The following is a 21,757-nucleotide window of genomic DNA, read 5'->3' on the forward strand; positions in this document are numbered from 1 at the left end:
TGACATTTAACATTCTTAAAATAATGTGGTGATCCTAACGGACCTAAAACAGGGATTTTTTATGAGGATTAAATGTCAGGAATTGTGAAAAATGTAGTTTAAATGTATTTGGCTATGGTGTATGTAAACTTCCGACTTCAACTGTATATGTACAGTCACTTTGGGGACGTCGTCGTCAATCCACTTATTAATGAAGCCGGTGACTGATGTGGTAAGCCCCTCAATATTGGCAGATGAAAACAGTGAAACAGTCCTGTAGCTTAGCATCTGCTTCATCATACCAGTGCCGTATTGAGCAACTTCACTGGTACTTCCTTTTTGATTTTTTTGCTTGTAAGCAGGAAGCAAGAGGATAGAACTATGGTCTGATTTGTCTAAGGGAAGGCGAGGAATGGCCTTGCATGCGCTTCTGTGTGTGGAGTAAAAGTGATTGAGAGTTTTGTCCCCTCTAGTTGCACAGGTTACATGTTGGTAAAAATGAGGTAAAACGTGCCAGCATGGTTGTGATGGTAAATAGACCATGGTTGTGGTGGTAAATAGACAGCTATGAAAATGTAGATGAAAACTCTCTTGGTAAATAGTATGGTCTGCAGCTTATCATGAAGTATTCTAACTTAGGCAAGCAAAAACTCAAGACTTAGTTAAATAAATGTTAAATAAAAAATGTAATGAAATTAGAGATTGCGCACCAGCTGTTGTTAACAAAGAGACACAACCTCCTCCCTTTGTCTTACCCTGCCGTCCGGTCTCGACGATGCATAGAAAACCATCCCTGTCCTCGTTCAACCACGACTCTGAGAAACATATCATATTACCGTTTTTCAGGTCCCGTTGATAGGATAGTCTCAAACGGAGCTCATCCAGTTTGTTCTCCAGTGACTGCACGTTCGCCAATAGAACAGAGGGCAATGGCGGTCTATTTGCTTGCCGACGTAGTCTCGTCAGGGTACCGCCTCTCCTGCCTCTCTTTCGCCGCTGCTGCCTCTTTCAAGTCACATGGATTAGGGCCTGGTCTGGAGTACGCAGAACGCCCAGAGGTGCCAACGCGTTGAAGTAGAAATGTTCGTCCAAATCCAGTTTAGTGATCGTTGTTCTGATGTCCAGAAGCTGTTTTCATAGGAAATTCATAGGAAATGATGTGGGAGACATTATGTACAAAAAAAGTTAAGATCAGCGTAAAAAAACACACAAATTAGCAGAATTGGTCAGGAGCCCATAACATGGCTACTATCCACTGCAGTGTGTATCACATGCGCCGAATACAACAGTGAAATGCTTGCTTACAAGCCCTTAACCAACAATGCCGTTTTAAGACAATAACAAAACATTGTTTGTGCCTGTGCATGCATGCGTAAATGTGTGTGTGTGTGTGTGTGTGTGTGTGTGTGTGTGTGTGTGTGTGTGTGTGTGTGTGTGTGTGTGTGTGTGTGTGTGTGTGTGTGTGTGTGTGTGAGAGTGTGTGACTGGGGTGATTTAAGTAGAACCTCATGGCTCTTTCTGAAGTTAAATCACTTCTGGCAGAGCTGTGTTAGGAGTTCATTCTCCATCCATTTCCCTGTACCATCGCATTTTACACGCACACCATGCAATCAATGGGTCATGCATACTGTACATGTCTTAAAGTCAAACACTCACCCATTTAATTACCTTATGACATAACCATTCATGGAATGAGTGTTGGGTTTGACTGGGGCAGTGTAAGATCGTGTATGCCATTTTCATGGGCTGTGTCCCAAATGGGACCCTCTATTCCCTATGTAGCGCACTATTTTTGACCATGACCCATAGGCCATTTGGGGTGCAACCATGGTGAAATAGAACGTGCTCCATGATAGATAGACACACAGTGTAACAGTGGGTCCAGAGTTGGACCGGGACTAAGATTGAGTGGGGTTGGGTCAGGAGGGCTGGGAGAGAGAGTAGCATGCGTTTTCCTCTTTATGAGGTATGAGCTCAGCCTGGACATGTGAATGTTGTCATCTTGCACAGGGGGGAGTTCATTTGCGCTACTCAATAAAACATGCTTTACGACCACCGGCGTCTTGTTTATGGTGTATTAGGAAGTAAACGTGAACTGTTGGACACAGAGCGCATAGTTCATGGCTAACAAGGCCTCTGGATACTGCCATGGTTACTGTCAGGAGAGGGGCAGGTAGTTAGGAGAGGAGGAGACAGAGAGAATGAGAGAGAGAGAGAGAGACCGAGAGCAAGAGAAACAGGGGAGCGAGAGCACACTGGAAGGTGCTATTCCTAGTGTAGCCATTACAGAATCAAACGACAACAAAAGGAGCCAGTCAGAAAATGTCATGCCTCAAATACCAGGTCATGGTTTATTTTTCCAGCTGTGTGCATCAGAGGAAAAATGTCCTCTTGTTTGTTTTATTTCCTTTCTAGTTACATTTAGCTTGTTTGTTTCTGTTTGACATTCTGTCTTTTCTCTATCGTCACCTGGGGTCTTTGTGGCATCTCGGTTCATTTTGATTGGCCCTTGAAGGACCCAGTACGAGATGAGACCCAGGGGGACAGAGACCAATGAGATGAGTCAATTTTAAAGAGGCAGAGACATAGACCCGGTTCCAAGCATTACAACAACACTAAGCGGAGCATAGAGACACTGCAGGAAGGCTTTGGAACTCAGCGTGCCGGTTACGAAAGAGAAGGGGAAAGAGACACATTTCTGCCAAATATTACTGTTGAAAGCGATGACTTTAAGTGGATCACTGATTCTCACTTTTTCAGATTGAGCTCTTTCTCTCCAGGCCTTTATTTAAGAAGATGCTGAATCAAGTGTGGACATACAGTATGCATTTGACTTTTGTTGTCGTTTAGCCGACGTCTTTTTAGACCACAGTTGCATGGTGAGACATTTTTTTTTAGACTCAGCCAAAGGACTTCTTAACTTTCCTGTTGAAATTCATGGCAGGTTTCTGTGCGTCAGTCCATGTTACCTCTGGCTATGTATTATTATAGTCATCAACACCACTTCCACTCGTTCTTTCTGCTAATGTTAGGTATTTCTGCTTCCTAGAGAGTATGATATTAAGCTCCTACCAGTGATGGTGACAGGAGTTTAATATCACACACACACACACACACACACACACACACACACACACACACACACACACACACACACACACACACACACACACACACACACACACACACACACACACACACACACACACACACACACACACACACACACACACACACACACACACACACACACACACACACACACACACACACACACACACACACACACACACGCACGCAGCATCAGGTCTTAAAAACCAAGTCGTTCCTTGGATCTCAAATCCCAAAGCTGAAGGGGCCTTTCCACCCCCCCCCCCACTCCACACCTTTCTTGATAGTTTTATGGAAAGATGACATGTTTTTGTAACTGCTGCAAAAAAAGTTGAGGCTGTACAGACCCAGGGAGGGAGGGCCTCTGAGGTTGTGGTGGGGAGGGGGTTAGCTAAGCAGGAACCCAGTATGTACTGCTACCTGCCTCCCTTCCTCTCTGCCTGCCTCCTTTGCATGCCTTCCTGCTTGCCTGCCCTCCCTGCCTGCATGGCTTAATGAACTCATCTGAGAACCCTTTTGTACATGTTTATTTACCTCTACTGGACAACTAGGCACGGTAAAGAGTGAAGAATTTGACCACCTTTATATCTACAGTAGAGGCACCATTTTATATTTCTCTTTTCATTTTTTTTTTAGTTTGAGCAGCCCAGATATGTTTCTGTCCCCTACACTCCCTTTACCTGTTTGACATTACTCAGGACATCAGAGAAGGGTGTCTGGGAGATTGACAGATTATTGCAGCATGTAAAAGACATGCACCTGACTCCCAGAACCTGGGAAATAGCATGGGAGAATGTAAGCTTGGCGTATGGGAACATGAAGTATATATAAATTAGTAAACCAGTACATGACCCATAGAGACCAGTAGGCAAACAGTAGAGACCAGAAGAGACCAATATGTGACCAGTAAAGACCAGTATATGACCAGTCTGAACCAGTAGAGACCATTAGACCAGTATGTGACCAGTAGAGACCAGTAGACCAGTATGTGACCAGTAGAGACTAGTAGATCAGTATGTGACCAGTAGAAACCAGTAGATATGTGATAGAATGGCTTTGTGTGTTGGTAGGAGGAGCAGTGGTTTCATCTATGGGGACGTGGCAGATCCCTGTCTCAGACTCTCCTAAGCTTTCTGTCACAGTGTCACACGTTGTCAAGCTTCCTGCTTGGCTCCTCATACTGTCCTTTGGCATGGCAGGAGTTACTGTCTGTGTTCTTTACTGTCACTGCTACAGCCACTCTGCTTTCTCTCCACCTCTCCCCATGTTCCTCCCTCTCTGTTCCCACTATCCTCCCTCTCCACATTTCTCATTCCCCATTTCTATCCCTGTCCAATTCCTTCTCTTCCGTCATCGTCTGTATGTCAATCCCTCCCTCCCTCCCTCCCTCCCTCCCTCCCTCCCTCCCTCCTCTCCACACAGAACCGCTCGCATCACGTCCGCCTGTCTCGTGTGGTGGATGCGAATGGTTTCCATCACATGCAATAAAAGAGATGGAGCCTAAATCAGGCCACACATGGTGTCAGAGGTGGTGTCAGTTTCCTAGGGGCCCCAAGAGACACCGCATGAACTCAGAGCCCCCTGGCCGCTTGGTTTCTCCACTCCCAATGTATTACGTCATTCACAGGTAGAAACTAAGTGAACACAGGGGGCATGTTTTGGATCACATTCAATCCAAGCTGTTAAAAGTCCGTCATTAGGCAGGCCGTACTGCCAGGACCTCCCCTGTAGTAGGGAGAGCTGGACTGAATTGTATTTTGAGCACATTAAGCTCATTTAGCTTGAAGGCTCAGTTTGGAGCCTGGGCATAAACCTAAGGCACGGTGGGTCACCTCCCCCTGCCCACAGAGCAGCATCCTGGTAATGGGAAGCAGAGCTGAGTCTCTGCTGTGCCAACCCCAGTGGTACCTCCCAGTCAGTCACACACAGATACATTGGCTGAGTCTTTTATTGCATTTTCATTTCATGACAGGATTTCACATTGGTGTAAGCCATTTCTTCATGTTTATTCATTCACACACAGATACATACGCATACTGTAAGCACGCACGCCCACTTGTACACACACACATGGACGGACACACACACTTTGTCTCCTGCTTCTGTACTACTTCGTTATGCTATTGAGGAAATCAGAGCTGCGTATGAGTCATTCGTTGAGCCATCCTCCCCCTCCAAATTGTAAAAGGATCTTGGCTTGTTTTACAGGTATATCAAATGATCTTATTAAACTTCTCATCTCTATTTGGAGTAACGAGCCACAGATGGGCTGCAGGATGTCAGCTATTTTAAACCTGCTTTAAACAAGTCCAGCGTCTAGCATGATTTACAAAAACAAATGTAACATCCAACCATATTGTCCAGTTTTTTTTTTAACGACACCATTTTGGTGTTTTTGGCACAACGAGGTTATCCATGACTGTCCATTGTCTTCCTGAGTCTATCCTGAACGAGTCTGTTTCTCAACCACCTCAACCATGGTTGACGAAATGCAGAACCAGAAATTCACTTTCACATGACAATGCAATGGTTGCTTTCCTGGAGCTGATTTGTGTTCATTCCCAGGGTTGAGTGTGTTTTAGGCAGGGCACAGTTCCAGAACACTCTCGGACTGACCTCAGCTCAGAGCACTCTGTTCTAATCGGTTACTATAGCTTCCTCCTCATATTTACTGTAAATAAACACTGTCTTCTAATGAGCTAGGCCGTATCAGTTCTGCTCGGACGTTTGCACCATGGACACCCGTTTGCCCTTCTGGGCAAGAATTTAAAGGGGAAATCTGGGATTTGTAGATCCATTTTTGGACAGTTAAATTAAGCATACCACCTGACCAGTTTGATGTTTTTAAAGTCCCGGAGTGCCCCTTTTAATGGTCAGTTTGAAGAAGAGAACAAGTTGATGAGGATACAGTTCCAGTATATGTACCAAACATTGGTCAAAGAGACTGGGACATAACAGCGTACTCCAGTGTGATCAAGGTAGACTTGGTCAGGATGTAATATCAACTCAATAGCATTCGAAGAACAATAGCGTACATTGTCCATCCCAAACGTCCACGATCAGGAAAACCGCCTACTGTAGTTGTGAGAAGCGATGGTCGTTCATGGCTTGTTATGGAAAAGTTATTTGTGTTTGGAGCGACATTGTGTTTTGCTACGAGCAGTAAACGTGTTTTTGTCAGCCTGTGGGCCCAGCATGGTCTCAGTATCTTAGATGTTGGTTGTTTTGGGGTTGTGGTTGGCCCAGGCTAAACTAGGTTTGACCTCGCAGCTGAGGGAAGTGATGGCCAACCCCTGTCCAGTTGAATGATCAGCAGCCGGTCTGAAGGAACCATGAAAATCCACATATAGACAACACGTTGTCGTTAACGGAAATGTTTATAATCACAGACCAGTCGGTGAATGATTTTCACTGAGAAAATGGTCGGCTTATGTTAAGTCTTCAGTCCAGATATGCAGAGACTAGAAGACATTTAGCTGCAGTCCAGTACACCCAAACCTCAATGTCTAAATACTATCAGCTATCCAGGTGGTTCTGTCCTCAGTGTTGCGGTCTGTTTTGAGGATTTGCTCCTGTGATCTGATATGAGAACAGACAGTTTATGTTCCACTTGGTTTGTTTGAATTGTCCAATGTCCATCTGTCAGATGGCTATTACTCTAATCAACCAGAGAATCTAGAGTCCTTGTATATATCCCGGGCGCCTATAGTAGTAAACATACAGATGCTTTCCCAGTGATATAGAGCCCTATGGGTCTGTGTCTGTTGTCCTGTTGCCAGACCCCAGGGCCCATCCAGTAAGTCACCCACTGGGAGACAAACAACTAAGCCATGACATATGGATCATGACCGTGAACTGAGACGTTCTCTGGACTGAGAAAAAAACACAGGTCCAACAGAACAGCTGCTTCATCGGAAACCTCCGACCCAGTCTGCCCCCTTGACTCTAAATCTGACCATCAATGGGAGGGAGGGGGTGGCGGGTTTGCTTTGTCGTTGTATGTTGATGGTGGCGGCCATGTTTGTGTTTTGACAGCTGTCCTCCATTTTGGATACTTCGCTAACCCTGAGAGCTCAGTTGATCTTGTCGACATTCTCTAATGATGATAGGGTCGAAACGCCTTGTCTGTGTATTGTAAAACATTCCTTTTTATAGTGTTTTGACTTACTTTTAGCACAATAGATTTATAAAATATCTGTCAACATATTTGGATAGGTCTGCATCTTTTTGATTACTTAGAAGTGATGTATGTTGTCGTGTTCTTTTTTTTTTTAGCAGTGGAAGCCGGCATTGGGTTTGCACTCCAAACACGCGTCAGTCGTTATGAATGTCCTTGAAGCTTTGACATCCATTTTTGTTTCGCCCTAACAGCTACAAACTGAATGACCATTGCCATGTTCTACAATGATTCATGCACGGAGGCAAATTGAAGAGGAGCTTTGTCACTGGCCAATACATCTCACCGGCCAATACTTTGGTCAGCTGCTATAAGGCCTGTCTGTGGTGATTCTGACTGACTGGCTGCACACGAAGAATCGGCACAGTGATTTTTAAGAAATATTCTTGGCAGCTCCGTGCCTCCACACTCCTTCCGGTAAATCTCCTTTTCACTTTGACTTGGCTGAGTGGACAGAATGCATCTTCCAGCTGGAAAGGGTGTTAAAACTGAGGTCTGCTCCCCAATGATCATTACAGGTCCCAGGACAGCTATAGAAAAGGAAGCCTGTTAACCTCGCTACCTTGGCCAAAGTCCCACTGCGGCCCTGTAGCAGCAGAGCAACCTGACTAGCTGATCACTTCAGTATTTTCCAATTGGCTAAAGTTATCCCTCGCTAGCTATACTGCTCGTCAACTGCATGGGCGGCGACTCAAGTGCTCTGGCACTCAAGTGGTGCCAGAGCACTTGAGTGATGTCACATTTGTGCTGCCACATTTGGTGCCCGGGTACTTGAGTCGCCACCCATGGTGCCAGAACTTGAGTGCCAGAGTCTATTCTACACCAATGCTTTTCTATAATGGGAATGATCAGGCTTTATACAACAGGTGGGTCTAATCCTGATTGATGTTTGGTTAAAACCGCATTCCAGCCGGTGTCTATTCCACAAATTACCATCGGCTAAATCTATGACGTTGAAATGCCTATTTACTCTGTTCCATCTGATACTGCACAATCCACTGTCTCTTCAGCTCTGCCAGGTAATTTATATACTAGATATACAATGTAAAAAGCATCTGGACCTTAACTACCATTTTGTTTAGACTAGCATTTGGTTTTCAACAGCGGAGATTTGCAACTGACATTTGCAATATTGTTTCAATTTTGAAATTCGATCTCCAGCTGTCCTATGGTAATGAACCTGTCAGGAGTCGGGACGAGACAGACAGGCTGGCAGCTTTTCTCTGCCATGCGAAATCATGAATCGGCATCATTTGTATGGATATATACAAAGAAATGTCAAAGGAAAACCACTAAATGCAGCTTCAGTTTGAAGTGATTATGTTAGCTGTGTGTCCTGGCGAGAGAGCAAATGTTCTATGCCAGGTGAAATCGCGCATCATTAGCTCATTGTTATGGATGTACCCCCCCAAAAAAATCACTAGGGAACAGCTTAAACAAATGCAAATGCAGCTCCTTTCACTGTTATTCTGACTGCACTGTTGGACGTGACTGTGTTTGCAAGCAAGGGATAAGAACATTGCCAGCTATCATGGCAATGAAGCATTTAGAATGGATGACTGGGTGGCATCCATAGAATTAGAACAAAACGATTGGTTCGGGTCTCTGGCCAATGAACAGATAGAACGAACGACCAGCTGGCTTGGGTAGCGACCCTAGATCTCTTGGAGGGATGAAATAGTATGAATACATTCATCAAAGTAACATTTTTTTTAATGAAAATATGTCAATCATTATTTGAATATGGTGTTAATTAACCCGTTGTAGAAAAGTAATCGTGCCCTCGAAGCCGTGGTTTGAGGGATATATTGTCACGGGGTCTTGGGCCTAACAACACCCGTGCCAATATATCCTCCAAACAACGTCTTCTCGGGCATTATCACTTATATAATTCATAATCATTTACATTACATTTAAGTCATTTAGCAGACGCTCTTATCCAGAGCGACTTACAAATTGGTGCATTCACCTTATGACATCCAGTGGAACAGCCACTTTACAATAGTGCATCTAAATATTTTAAGGGGGGTGAGAAGGATTACTTTATCCTATCCTAGGTATTCCTTAAAGAGGTGGGGTTTCAGGTGTCTCCGGAAGGTGGTGATTGACTCCGCTGTCCTGGCGTCGTGAGGGAGTGTGTTCTACCATTGGGGAGCCAGAGCAGCGAACAGTTTTGACTGGGCTTAGCGGGAACTGTACTTCCTCAGTGGTAGGGAGGCGAGCAGGCCAGAGGTGGATGAACGCAGTGCCCTTGTTTGGGTGTAGGGCCTGATCAGAGCCTGGAGGTACTGAGGTGCCGTTCCCCTCACAGCTCCGTAGGCAAGCACCATGGTCTTGTAGCGGATGCGAGCTTCAACTGGAAGCCAGTGGAGAGAGCGGAGGAGCAGGGTGACGTGAGAGAACTTGGGAAGGTTGAACACCAGACGGGCTGCGGCGTTCTGGATGAGTTGTAGGGGTTTAATGGCACAGGCAGGGAGCCCAGCCAACAGCGAGTTGCAGTAATCCAGACGGGAGATGACAAGTGCCTGGATTAGGACCTGTGCCGCTTCCTGTGTGAGGCAGGGTCGTACTCTGCGGATGATGTAGAGCATGAACCTACAGGAACGGGCCACCGCCTTGATGTTAGTTGAGAACGACAGGGTGTTGTCCAGGATCACGCCAAGGTTCTTAGCGCTCTGGGAGGAGGACACAATGGAGTTGTCAACCGTGATGGCGAGATCATGGAACGGGCAGTCCTTCCCCGGGAGGAAGAGCAGCTCCGTCTTGCCGAGGTTCAGCTTGAGGTGGTGATCCGTCATCCACACTGATATGTCTGCCAGACATGCAGAGATGCGATTCGCCACCTGGTCATCAGAAGGGGGAAAGGAGAAGATTAATTGTGTGTCGTCTGCATAGCAATGATAGGAGAGACCATGTGAGGTTATGACAGAGCCAAGTGACTTGGTGTATAGCGAGAATAGGAGAGGGCCTAGAACAGAGCCCTGGGGGACACCAGTGGTGAGAGCGCGTGGTGAGGAGACAGATTCTCGCCACGCCACCTGGTAGGAGCGACCTGTCAGGTAGGACGCAATCCAAGCGTGGGCCGCGCTGGAGATGCCCAACTCGGAGAGGGTGGAGAGGAGGATCTGATGGTTCACAGTATCGAAGGCAGCCGATAGGTCTAGAAGGATGAGAGCAGAGGAGAGAGAGTTAGCTTTAGCAGTGCGGAGCGCCTCCGTGATACAGAGAAGAGCAGTCTCAGTTGAATGACTAGTCTTGATTATGTAATAATCGTATTACATGAGACTGCAAGCCCTATAGGCATTTATTAACCATGGGTCAAGGAGTTTTAACACAAAGATTGCGTTGGCACAGGCCATCTTTGTGTTGCCATGGAAATGTTGGAAGTGGCTTTCCTTGAGCTGGGCATGCAAATCAGTTTCATTTCAGGTACATGAAAAGCAGGACCTTTCTTTTTTTTTCGCCCACTTCCTGAATTCAAATGCAATACAGCTGTGTTCCCTTCAGCACTGTGGATCTCGGCACTCATCTGTCAGGAAAGATATCCTTGGAAAGAAATATTCCAGGAAAATGTAAGAGAATGCCAACATTCCTCCATGACTTTCCCCGCTGGTTGGAGGCACTTGAAGGTCCCTGGTTTGAATACATACTCCTACATACTGATGTTGATTATTGAATCCAGGAACTGTCTGTTTATGTTTCATTATGAGGAGTGATGTGTGTGTGTGTGTGATAGTGTCTGCCAAGTGAAGGCTTTCCCAGGAAAATAAGCCTGTGGCACAGTGTAAACAGTTTGGGGGGGTCTTGTTATGGTGTCTCTTGCCCCCTCACCACCCGGGGCCTCAGGGAACAACTGGGCCCTTTAATGTGGCCTCCAGGCTGTTTGTACAGATGTGGGGATCTGGAGATTCAGACCCAGGGCCTGGGGAACCCCAGACCTCAGCCCACATAGGGCCAGCCAGGCCACGCTTTGACCAGGCTCTCTGCTGTCTCCACATAGCCAGACTCTGACATAGCCGGACTCTGACATAGCCGGACTCTGACATAGCCGGACTCTGACATAGCCGGACTCTGACATAGCCGGACTCTGACATAGCCGGACTCTGACATAGCCTGACTCTGACATAGCCTGACTCTGACATAGCCTGACTCTGACATAGCCTGACTCTGTAGCCACCTGAGCCATAATATATTCAAATGCACCCTAATCTCTTATAGTGCCCTACTTTTGATGAGGGCCCATAGGGCTCATAGGACTCTGGTCAAAAGTAGTGCTCTTGCACTATATAAGGAATAGGTGCCATTTGGGACGCACCCCTAGGTAGAGTGCAGAGATGCAGGATATCCAGTCATAGGATATAATATATTGAATATACACTGAGTGTATAAAACATTAAGAACACCTTCCTAATATTGAGTTGCACTCTACAAGGTGTAGAAAGTGTTCCACAGGGATGCTGGCAAATGTTGACTCAAATTCTTCCCACTGTTGTGTCAAGTTGGCTGGATGTCCCTTGGGACCATTCTTGATACACACGGGAAGCTTTTGAGCGTGAAAAACCCAGCATTGTTGCAGTTCTTGACACAAACCGGTGCGCCTGGCACCTACTACCATACACCGTTTAAAATGCACTTAAAATCCTTTCACTTCCTATGGCAGGGGTAGTCAACTAGATTCAGCCGCAGGCTGTTTTTTGTTGGAGCGAATTATCTGGGGGCCGGAAAATAATTATTATAATTTGTACACTGCAATTTGGCCACAACTGGCCATAATTCCAAAAATACATTGTATTTGAAAATAACAATAATTGTATACCTTGATTATGTTGAGACATAATCAAATATCTCTCTTTTTTTGTGGGAATTCCTCCCCCACTTGGGGGCCTGTTTTTGTCGGCAGGCCACCTGTTGCGTGTGTGTGTGTGTGTGTGTGTGTGTGTGTGTGTGTGTGTGTGTGTGTGTGTGTGTGTGTGTGTGTGTGTGTGTGTGTGTGTGTGTGTGTGTGTGTGTGTGTGTGTGTGTGTGTGTGTATGGTTACAGTTTGAATAGTGTGAACAAACTAACTATGATGCTGTCGAGAAATCATTTTAACATGTTTTTACATGCACATTTTCTCTCCCTTGTGTAGGTATCCAGGAGGGTACCCAGTGTACTAAGTGTAAGAATGAGTGGGCACTGAAGACCTCCATAGCACTGCTCTACGTGCTGTGCACTCTACTCACTATTGCTGTTGCTGTCCTCGGGTATAAAGGTAAGCAAGGACACCTGTCAGTCAAAGTGCATGCTTCTGTAAACTGTATTTCTGACTAGATAGTTTACACTACCTCCACTGGTGTCTATGGACATAATATTGCTTTCAGAATAAAAGTCCCCAGGGTACAGACAATTACAATGACTCAATACATTATGCATAAAATAAAAGTCATAATACCACTAAGGCTATACTACTTGTAAGGTAGGGGGAGACATCTCTTCATGCTTGTCTATCTGCCAAAGTGGTTGCTACTTTAGAGACATAGAATGGAAAGTCTAGCTATGTCACTGTGTAAGCTGACTGGGACCGTGGTGACCAGCATTGCTCAACCAAACCTTATTATGCCTTCACATTGAGAAAGTGAGTGTCCAAACTGTGCGTGAGGTCCTTCTCCACATCCTGCCAGGAAATAAGATCACCCCTGTTTGGTCACCATGAGCACAGTGTGTTTGTTTGCTTTGGAGTGTGTGTGTGTGTGTGGGGGGGGGGTTTGGTGTGTGGGTGTGTGCTGTATGTGTTTTGTGTGTGTGTGTGTACGTGTGTACGTATGGACGTGTGTGTGTTTGTGTGGGCTAATGTCCCCAGTGACTCCTTACGGTCTGCCCAAACATGACATAGATGCTGTTGGGCAAGGTTTCATTGTTCTTAATTCAGGCTGGAAGAGTGGAAGAGTCATGGAAACTCTGAGCGATCCCACTGACTGTAAGACCATCGCACTCTCTGAAACCAAAACAAGCCCTGTTCTCTCCAAAGTGACATTAACTCAGCCGCAACCCTCCCCCTTTTTTGCCTTTATTTGAAATCCTCAGCGCTGTTGTATGTTCTCCCCCTTGCACCCTTCCTGCACCCCTGCACACCCCCGTTCCCCCTCTCTGCACCCCTGCACACCCCCGTTCCCCCTCTCTCGGGACCCAATGACTTACTCTCCGCTTATTTTACCAACACACTCACACCTCAAGGAACCGACCCGCGGTTTTGTCGAGCTCCACTTCCTGGTCTGTGTTCCGATTTTTCCAGCTTTGGGAAAACGGTCTCGCAACGGTCCAAAGGCCGAACTTAGACTGTTCCTGTGATAATTACGCTAACCGATCTCATGTGTGCACAAATAACCGTTTTAACATCGCTCGTGGTTGTTGGGTATTTTCGACTAAATTAAAAGTGATGTCCTTTACACTCACAATTGGGTTCAGTCAGTCAGTAGTCAATCCTCATCCTTGTTCCACACTGCACATTTTCATGTAGCCCTAATTAAGACCAGATAAGCGGTAAACTCACTGCAACTCTAGCAAAACCCACTAAAATTGTTTTTTACTGGCAGAGCTGTAGTAGTGGGCTGTCCAGGGAACCACAGCTCCACAGCCTAACCATGCAGTCAGGTTTAGATGGTTATGTGAAGTAAGACTAGGGTTGTGGCGGTCACGAAAATACATCAGCCGGTGATTGTCAAGCAAATATCTGTTGGTCTCACGGTAATTGACGTTAATTAACATAAACACATTTAGCATCTCCTGGCTTCCACATACACTGATGCAGACCTTTGGAACATCTACATTTTAAAAAGTTGAATAAATCCATGTAATATAGCCTACACCTTCACAAAAGATCCATTATTTAAGTCTATTTCAGAAGAGCAGAATAGCATACTCCGAGTTGTCCTTATGTTAGCTCCTGATCTGTCCCTTGAATGAGTAGATGTTCTAAAACTTTGGACTGGTAGTGTATGTACTCCTATATGCTTAATTAAGAGTTATTCATGTAACTTAAGTTGTTCTACAAACGTTGGTCTGTATGTTTCGATTTTTAAGACATTGTAAGGCTGCATGATGCGACTCTAATGATGATTTGAAAAAAGTCGCTTGAAAGGAACAAGTTTTTTTGCGCAGGCTGCGCAGACTTTATCAGTCTCTCATTCACATTTTGGCAAGTACTTGATAATGCCTTTGAATTTCGCGGCGGAATCCCTTTGTGTGGCCGTAATGCACCCCCCCAAAAAGCTATACCCTTTGCGGCCAGTGGCCGTTGTATCCTTGGACCGGAGTGCTGCTTTGTGCCCTACTCCCTGAGTGCTGCATGCTCCAAAGCACCTCTCTCTCACATGGCTCTCCTTCGCGGGATCGCGTCTTTCTCACAGGCTACAAGTGAAGACGGACACATCGGGGACGCAACTGCGCGCATCCTTATCTAATCCCGAGGTACATAGTAAAGATATTGAAAGAACTTTCCACATTTACTTTTCGGCAGCCAGCAAGCTGAGTAAGCCTAACGAACAGCAAAAGCACTAGCCAATGTCAATCTACTATCCGCCATAGTACAAAAGTTGACCTATTCTGTGCGATAAACAAATATTTGAAACATAGTCTGGGACGGTTGTGGGATGCGATAGATCCCAAATCAATACAAACACTGTCACGGCATTCTTCCTGGGAAGGAGAGGCGGACCAAAACGCAGCGTGGTTATAGTTCATGTTTTTTTTAACAAGAAAACTCAAACATGACCTAACTACCAAACAATAATCGTGAAAAACGTAACAGTCCTAACTGGTGCATAAAACACAAAGACAGGAAACAATCACCCACAAAATCCCCAAAGAATATGGCTGCCTAAATATGGTTCCCAATCAGAGACAACGATAAACACCTGCCTCTGATTGAGAACCAATCTAGGCAACCATAGACTTACCTAGACAACTAAACTGAACACAACCCCATTAATCTAATAAACCCTAAAGGTGCGGACTCCCGGCCGCACACCTAAACCCATAGGGGAGGGTGGGCGTCTGTCAACGGTGGCCGCTCTGGCACGGGACGTGGACCCCACTCCACCATAGTCTTAGTCCGCTTTTTTAGCGTCCTTTGAGTGGCGACCCTCACCGCCGACCTTGGCCTAGTAACCCTAACAAAGGGCCCACCTGGACTGAGGGGTGCCTCATTACTGAGGAAGCTCAGGACTAAGAGGTAGCTCAGGCAGGTTGACGGCTCTGGCAGATCCTGGCTGAATGGCGGTCCTGGCTGACTGGCGGCTCTGGCGGATCCTGGCTGACTGGCGGATCCTGGCTGACGGAGACTCTAGGAGCTTTGGACAGACGGGAGACTCTAGCAGCTCTGGACAGACGGGAGACTCTAGCAGCTCTGGACAGACGGGAGACTCTAGCAGCTCTGGACAAGACGGGAGACTCTAGCAGCTCTGGACAGACGGGAGACTCTAGCAGCTCTGGACAGACGGGAGACTCTAGCAGCTCTGGACAGAGGGGCTCTGTTGCCTCTGGACTGAGAGGCGGAAGCTCTGGCAGCGCCGGACAGGCGGGAGACTTCGGCTGCGCTGGAGAGGAGGAAGGCTCTGGCAGCGCTGGACAGGCGAGGAGCACTGTAGGCGTGGTGCGTGGTGCGTGTTGCCGGCACTGGTGGTACTGGGCCAAGCACCTCAGGGCAAGTGCTGGGAGCTGCCACCGGAGGGCTGATGCGTCGAGGTGGTACTGGATAGACCGGACCATGCAGGCGCACTGGAGCTCTTGAGCACAGAGCCTGCCCAACCTTACCTGGTTGAATGCTCCCGGTCGCCCTGCCAGTGCGGCGAGGTGGAATAGCCCGCACTGGGCTGTGCAGGCGAACCGGGGACACCATTCGCAAGGCTGGTGTCATGTACGCCGGCCCAAGGAGATGCACTGGAGACCAGATGCGTAGAGCCGTCTTCATGGCACCTGGCTCGATGCCCACTCTAGCCCGGCCGATCCGAGGAGCTGGTATGTACCGCACCGGGCTATGCACCCACACTGGGGACACCGTGCGCTCCACAGCATAACACGGTGCCTGCCCGGTCTCTCTCGCCCTCCGGTAAGCACAGGAATTTGGTGCAGGTCTCCTACCTGGCTTCGCCACACTTCCTGTATGCCCCCCCCAATACATTTTTGGGGCTGACTCTCGGGCTTCCTTGCCAGCCGTGTTCCCTTGTATCGCCGGCTCCTCTCTCCGTCTGCCTCTGCTCTCCTAGCTGCCTCCACCTGTTCCCATGGGAGGCAATCCTTTCCCGCCAGGATCTCCTCCCAAGTGTAGCAACCCGTGCCGTCCAACACATCATCCCGTGTCCATTCCTCCTTGCACACAAAGACAGGAAACAATCACCCACAAAATCCCCAAAGAATATGGCTGCCTAAATATGGTTCTCAATCAGAGACAACGATAAACACCTGCCTCTGATTGAGAACCACTCTAGGCAACCATAGAGTTACCTAGACAACTAAACTGAACACAACCCCATTAATCTAATAAACCCCTAGACAAGACGAAACACAATAAATCACCCATGTCACACCCTGGCCTAACCAAAATAATAAAGAAAACAAAGATAACTATGGCCAGGGCGTGACAAACACTAAAATCCCCAAAATATTTTTACGCAATGTGGCTGACGCAGCAGATCAGAATGTTTAGCTGTAAATGTTGATCAACTATTAGGCTGTTTCATCACATTATAACGCAGCAATGCACACATGGCAGTAGGCTATAAGCACAAAAGTTCCATTAGCGGGAAAAGACCATTATCAAAAGTCACCGTAAATGCGATACAGTCAATGCTTTTATTATAAAGGTGCATTTTAATGGTGAAAATTATCTTCCCCAAACTTGAAAGGTACTCGTTACTTATGTATGCCAGTTAGACTCTACACCCCTTGTAATTTTTAGAAGTTATTTGGCACTTTAGTTGTGATACAAACCTTATCAAAACATATAGGCCTATGGGCTAGGCTATATGAGGTGTGCGACTATAATTCTAAAAAGTCGCAAAAAAAGGTATAATTTCTTGCCTTATGCTGGGCATTGTTCACAAGTGATAATATATCATTTACAAGTGATAGGCTAATATTGTCAGACTATTCTTGATTTAATCTTGTCTTTACATAAATTTGAAGTCAGAAGTTTACATACACATTTGTGTACTACATTACTGTATTAGTTTTTAAACCACACCAAAAATGTCTTATTCAGAAACTATAGTTTTGTCAAGTCTGTTAGGACATCTACTTTGTGCATGACACAAGTAAATTTTCCAACAACTGTTTACAGACAGATTATTTCACTTATAATTCACTGTATCACAATTCCAGTGGGTAAGAAGTTTACATACACTAAGTTGACTGTGCCTTTAAACGGCTTGGAAAATTCCAGAAAATTATGTCATGACTTTAGAAGCTTCTGATAGGCTAATTGACATCATTTGAGTCAATTGGAGGTGTACCTGTGGATGTATTTCAAGGCCTACCATCAAACTCAGTGCCTCTTTGCTTGACATCATGGGAAAATCAAAAGAAATCAGCCAAGACCTCAGAAAAAAACATTGTAGACCTCCACAAGTCTTGTTCATCCTTGGGAGTAATTTCCAAATGCCCGAAGGTACCATGTTCATCTGTACAAACAATAGTACGCAAGTATTAGGACTGCCCGTTCCATGATCTCGCCATCACGGTTGACAACTCCATTGTGTCCTCCTCCCAGAGCGCTAAGAACCTTGGCGTGATCCTGGACAACACCCTGTCGTTCTCAACTAACATCAAGGCGGTGGCCCGTTCCTGTAGGTTCATGCTCTACAACATCCGCAGAGTACGACCCTGCCTCACACAGGAAGCGGCGCAGGTCCTATTCCAGGCACTTGTCATCTCCCGTCTGGATTACTGCAACTCGCTGTTGGCTGGGCTCCCTGCCTGTGCCATTAAACCCCTACAACTCATCCAGAACGCCGCAGCCCGTCTGGTGTTCAACCTTCCCAAGTTCTCTCACGTCACCCCGCTCCTCCGCTCTCTCCACTGGCTTCCAGTTGAAGCTCGCATCCGCTACAAGACCATGGTGCTTGCCTACGGAGCTGTGAGGGGAACGGCACCTCAGTACCTCCAGGCTCTGATCAGGCCCTACACCCAAACAAGGGCACTGCGTTCATCCACCTCTGGCCTGCTCGCCTCGCTACCACTGAGGAAGTACAGTTCCCGCTCAGCCCAGTCAAAACTGTTTGCTGCTCTGGCCCCCCAATGGTGGAACAAACTCCCTCACGACGCCAGGACAGCGGAGTCAATCACCACCTTCCGGAGACACCTGAAACCCCACCTCTTTAAGGAATACCTAGGATAGGATAAAGTAATCCTTCTCACCCCCCCCTCCTTAAAAGATTTAGATGCACTATTGTAAAGTGGCTGTTCCACTGGATGTCATAAGGTGAATGCACCAATTTGTAAGTCGCTCTGGATAAGAGCGTCTGCTAAATGACTTAAATGTAATGTAAATGTAAAGTATAAACACCATGGGACCATGCAGCCGTCATACCGCTCAGGAAGGAGATGCGTTCTGTCTCCTAGAGATTAATGTACCTTGGTGCAAAAAGTGTAAATAAATCCCAGAACAACAGCAAAGGACCTTGTGAAGATGCTGGAGGAAACAGGTACAAAAGTATCTATATCCACAGTAAAACGAGTCCTATATCGACATAACCTGAAAGGCCGCTCAGCAAGGAAGAAGACACTGCTCCAAAACCTCCATAAAAAACAGACTATGTTTTGCAACTGCCCATGGGGACAAAGATCGTACTTTGTGGAGAAATGTCGTCTGGTCTGATGAAAAAAATATATAACTGTTTGGCCATAATGACCATTGTTATGTTTGGAGGAAAAAGGGGAGGCTTGCAAGCCGAAGAACACCATCCCAACCGTGAAGCAAGGGGGGGGCAGCATCGTATTGTGGGGGTGCTTTACTGCAGGAGGGACTGGTGCACTACACAATATAGATAGCATCATGAGGCAGGAAAAGTATGTGGATATTTTGAAGCAACATCTCAAGACATCAGTCAGGAAGTTAAATCTTGGTCGCAAATGGGTCTTCCAAATGGACAATGACCACAAGCATACTTCCAAAGTTGTGGAAAAATGGCGTAAAGACAACAAAGTCAAGGTATTGGAGTGGCCATCACAAAGCCCTGACCTCAATCCTATAGAAAATGTGTGGGCAGAACTGAAAAGGCTTGTGTGAACAAGGAGGCCTACAAACCTGACTACACCAGCTCTGTCTGGAGGAATGGGCCAAAATTCACCCAACTTATTGTGGGAAGCTTGTGGAAGGTTACCTGAAACGTTTGACCCAAGTTGAACAATTTAAAGGCAATGCTACCAAATACTAATTGAGTGTATGTAAACTTCTGACCCACTGGGAATGTCATGAAAGAAATACAGCTGAAATAAATCATTCTCTCTACTATTATTCTGACATTCACACTCACATAAAATAAAGTGGTGATCCTAACTGACCTAAGACAGCGATATTTTACTATAATTAAATGTCAGGAATTGTGAAAAACAGAGTTTAAATGTATTTGGCTACGGTGTATGTAAACTTCCGACTTCAACTGTATACCAAATAATATATGTGTGAAATTTGTTTTGATTTAGAATCGACCAGTATCATCATGCACCTGTCTCAAAACCGGGGCAGCGGGAAAAAATACATGTCATCTATGCACTTAAATAGAGAATGGAGGACGCTTTTCCTGTGGTTCATTTTCAGGCCAGCCAGGTGTGCTGATTATTAGGAAAGTTGAGAAATAAATATAGTAGGCCTAACCTATAGAAAGCTGATGCGATCCTCCTTTTTTAAATATAGGCATCACATCACTCTGTTTTCTCCCTAAATTGCATAGCCTATATAAAGGTTGCGCAACATGAGCTCATGGGCTCTCATGAAGTGTCTGATTAGATTTTTGATTACATTTGCATTAATGTCAGAGTGATTAGAGGGACAATAGAGTGCTGAGTACCACCAGGCAGTTAGCAAGTTTGATAGGCTACTAATGACCATCAGCAGCATCAGAGCTTGGAGAAGCCTAATTACAGTGACTAAACAGTCACGTGGAATTTGACCGCCTTAATGACTCAGGACTGCCCTTGTGGCGGTAATACAGTCACCGCAACAGCCGTAAGTGAGACCCCAATGTACTATTCACTTCACATATGTATTATGTACTGTAGGATGCTGTGTGGCAAGATATCTTAACATCGAGCTGACCCTATGCTCTCTACTCTCACCCATAGCAATGTCCTTGCTTCATCACCTGATCTCTTTATGGTGCGTATGTGATCTCCACTGAGCTACAGTATAGAACCTTCATGGTAGGCTGTGAAAACCTCTTCTCCAGCTCTCAGACATTGTCCTGGCAGGAAAGACTAGGGTTGCGTCCCCTATGGGGGCCCTGGACAAAAGTAGCGCACTGAATAGGGAATAGGGTGTCATTTGAGACATGACCCAGGCTATATGAGGGAGGGATTAGACACAGGTGAATATGAGGAGGGAGAGGAATCAGAGAAGAGAATAAGAGGGTGTAGGGGGAGTCTCGCCCTCTCTTTGGCCTCACTCAGCACTCATGCTGCCTTCTCCCTCTTTCTCCCTCTGCTCCAGCTGTGTACATGGAATCTGTCACTACATTCTGGGTTATAATATTGAGCTTTAGCAAAAATAAGCAGAGGTGTCAGGGTGTGTGTGTGTGCGTGTGTGAGTTTGTCGTGTGCTTGCGTGTGTTGTGTGTATTGTGAGGAAGGGATGACACCCAGAAACCACAGCTGCAGCACAGCTGGCCTAGGGCATAGCTCTGGGGACCAGATATTATACAGTGTGGGTGTGCGTGCGTGTGTGTGTGATCATGTGTGCATGTGTGTGTGTGTGCATGTGTGTGTGAGTGCATGTGTGTGTGTGAGTGCATGTGTGTATGTGCATGTATGTACAACAAAAAATATCTAGTTAACAGAAGAAAGGAAGACAAAATAAGGACAAAAGAAGGACAGAAGAAAAAGGAAAAGAAAGAGGACAACAAAGTGAAACAGTCAGCACTTCTATTGCAACTTCGTATTTCGTCGTCCTAACGTAGTCTACACTGCTATCTGCCCAGCAGCTAGCCAGCTAGCAAACGTCCACCGTCTACCGAATAGCAGCACTGTAGAAACTATTACACTCAACTGAACGACTTGATTAGTGTAGTGTTAGCTAGCTACATAGTTGTCTTTGCTGTCTTCGTATCCAATATAATTGTGTAGTTTAGAGCGTGCAGTCTTAGAGTGATTATCTTAATTTACCGAGGTTAGCTAGCCAGCTATTTGTCGTCCTTAACGTAGGAGACACTGCTAGCTAGCCAACAGCTAGCCAATGTCTACTGAATAGAACTTCCGCACTCAACAACCCAGTCGCATTCCGCTTCGCTCCACAGGTAGTAT

The 21,757-nt window shown here is 46.1% G+C and overlaps 1 protein-coding gene across 1 annotated transcript in view; it reads left to right on the forward strand.

Annotated features, from left to right (window-relative positions):
* Nucleotides 1-21,757, forward strand: part of LOC118361505 (collectin-12-like) — a 54,740-nt gene that overhangs the window by 21,427 nt on the left and 11,556 nt on the right. Inside the window, exon 3 of the mRNA XM_035741497.2 lies at nucleotides 12,396-12,518. Coding sequence (XP_035597390.1) covers nucleotides 12,396-12,518 — 123 coding nt within the window. The remainder of the gene's footprint in view (nucleotides 1-12,395; nucleotides 12,519-21,757) is intronic.

Source organism: Oncorhynchus keta, chromosome 28 (genome assembly GCF_023373465.1).
Source record: "Oncorhynchus keta strain PuntledgeMale-10-30-2019 chromosome 28, Oket_V2, whole genome shotgun sequence".
Taxonomy (NCBI): Eukaryota; Metazoa; Chordata; class Actinopteri; order Salmoniformes; family Salmonidae; genus Oncorhynchus; species Oncorhynchus keta.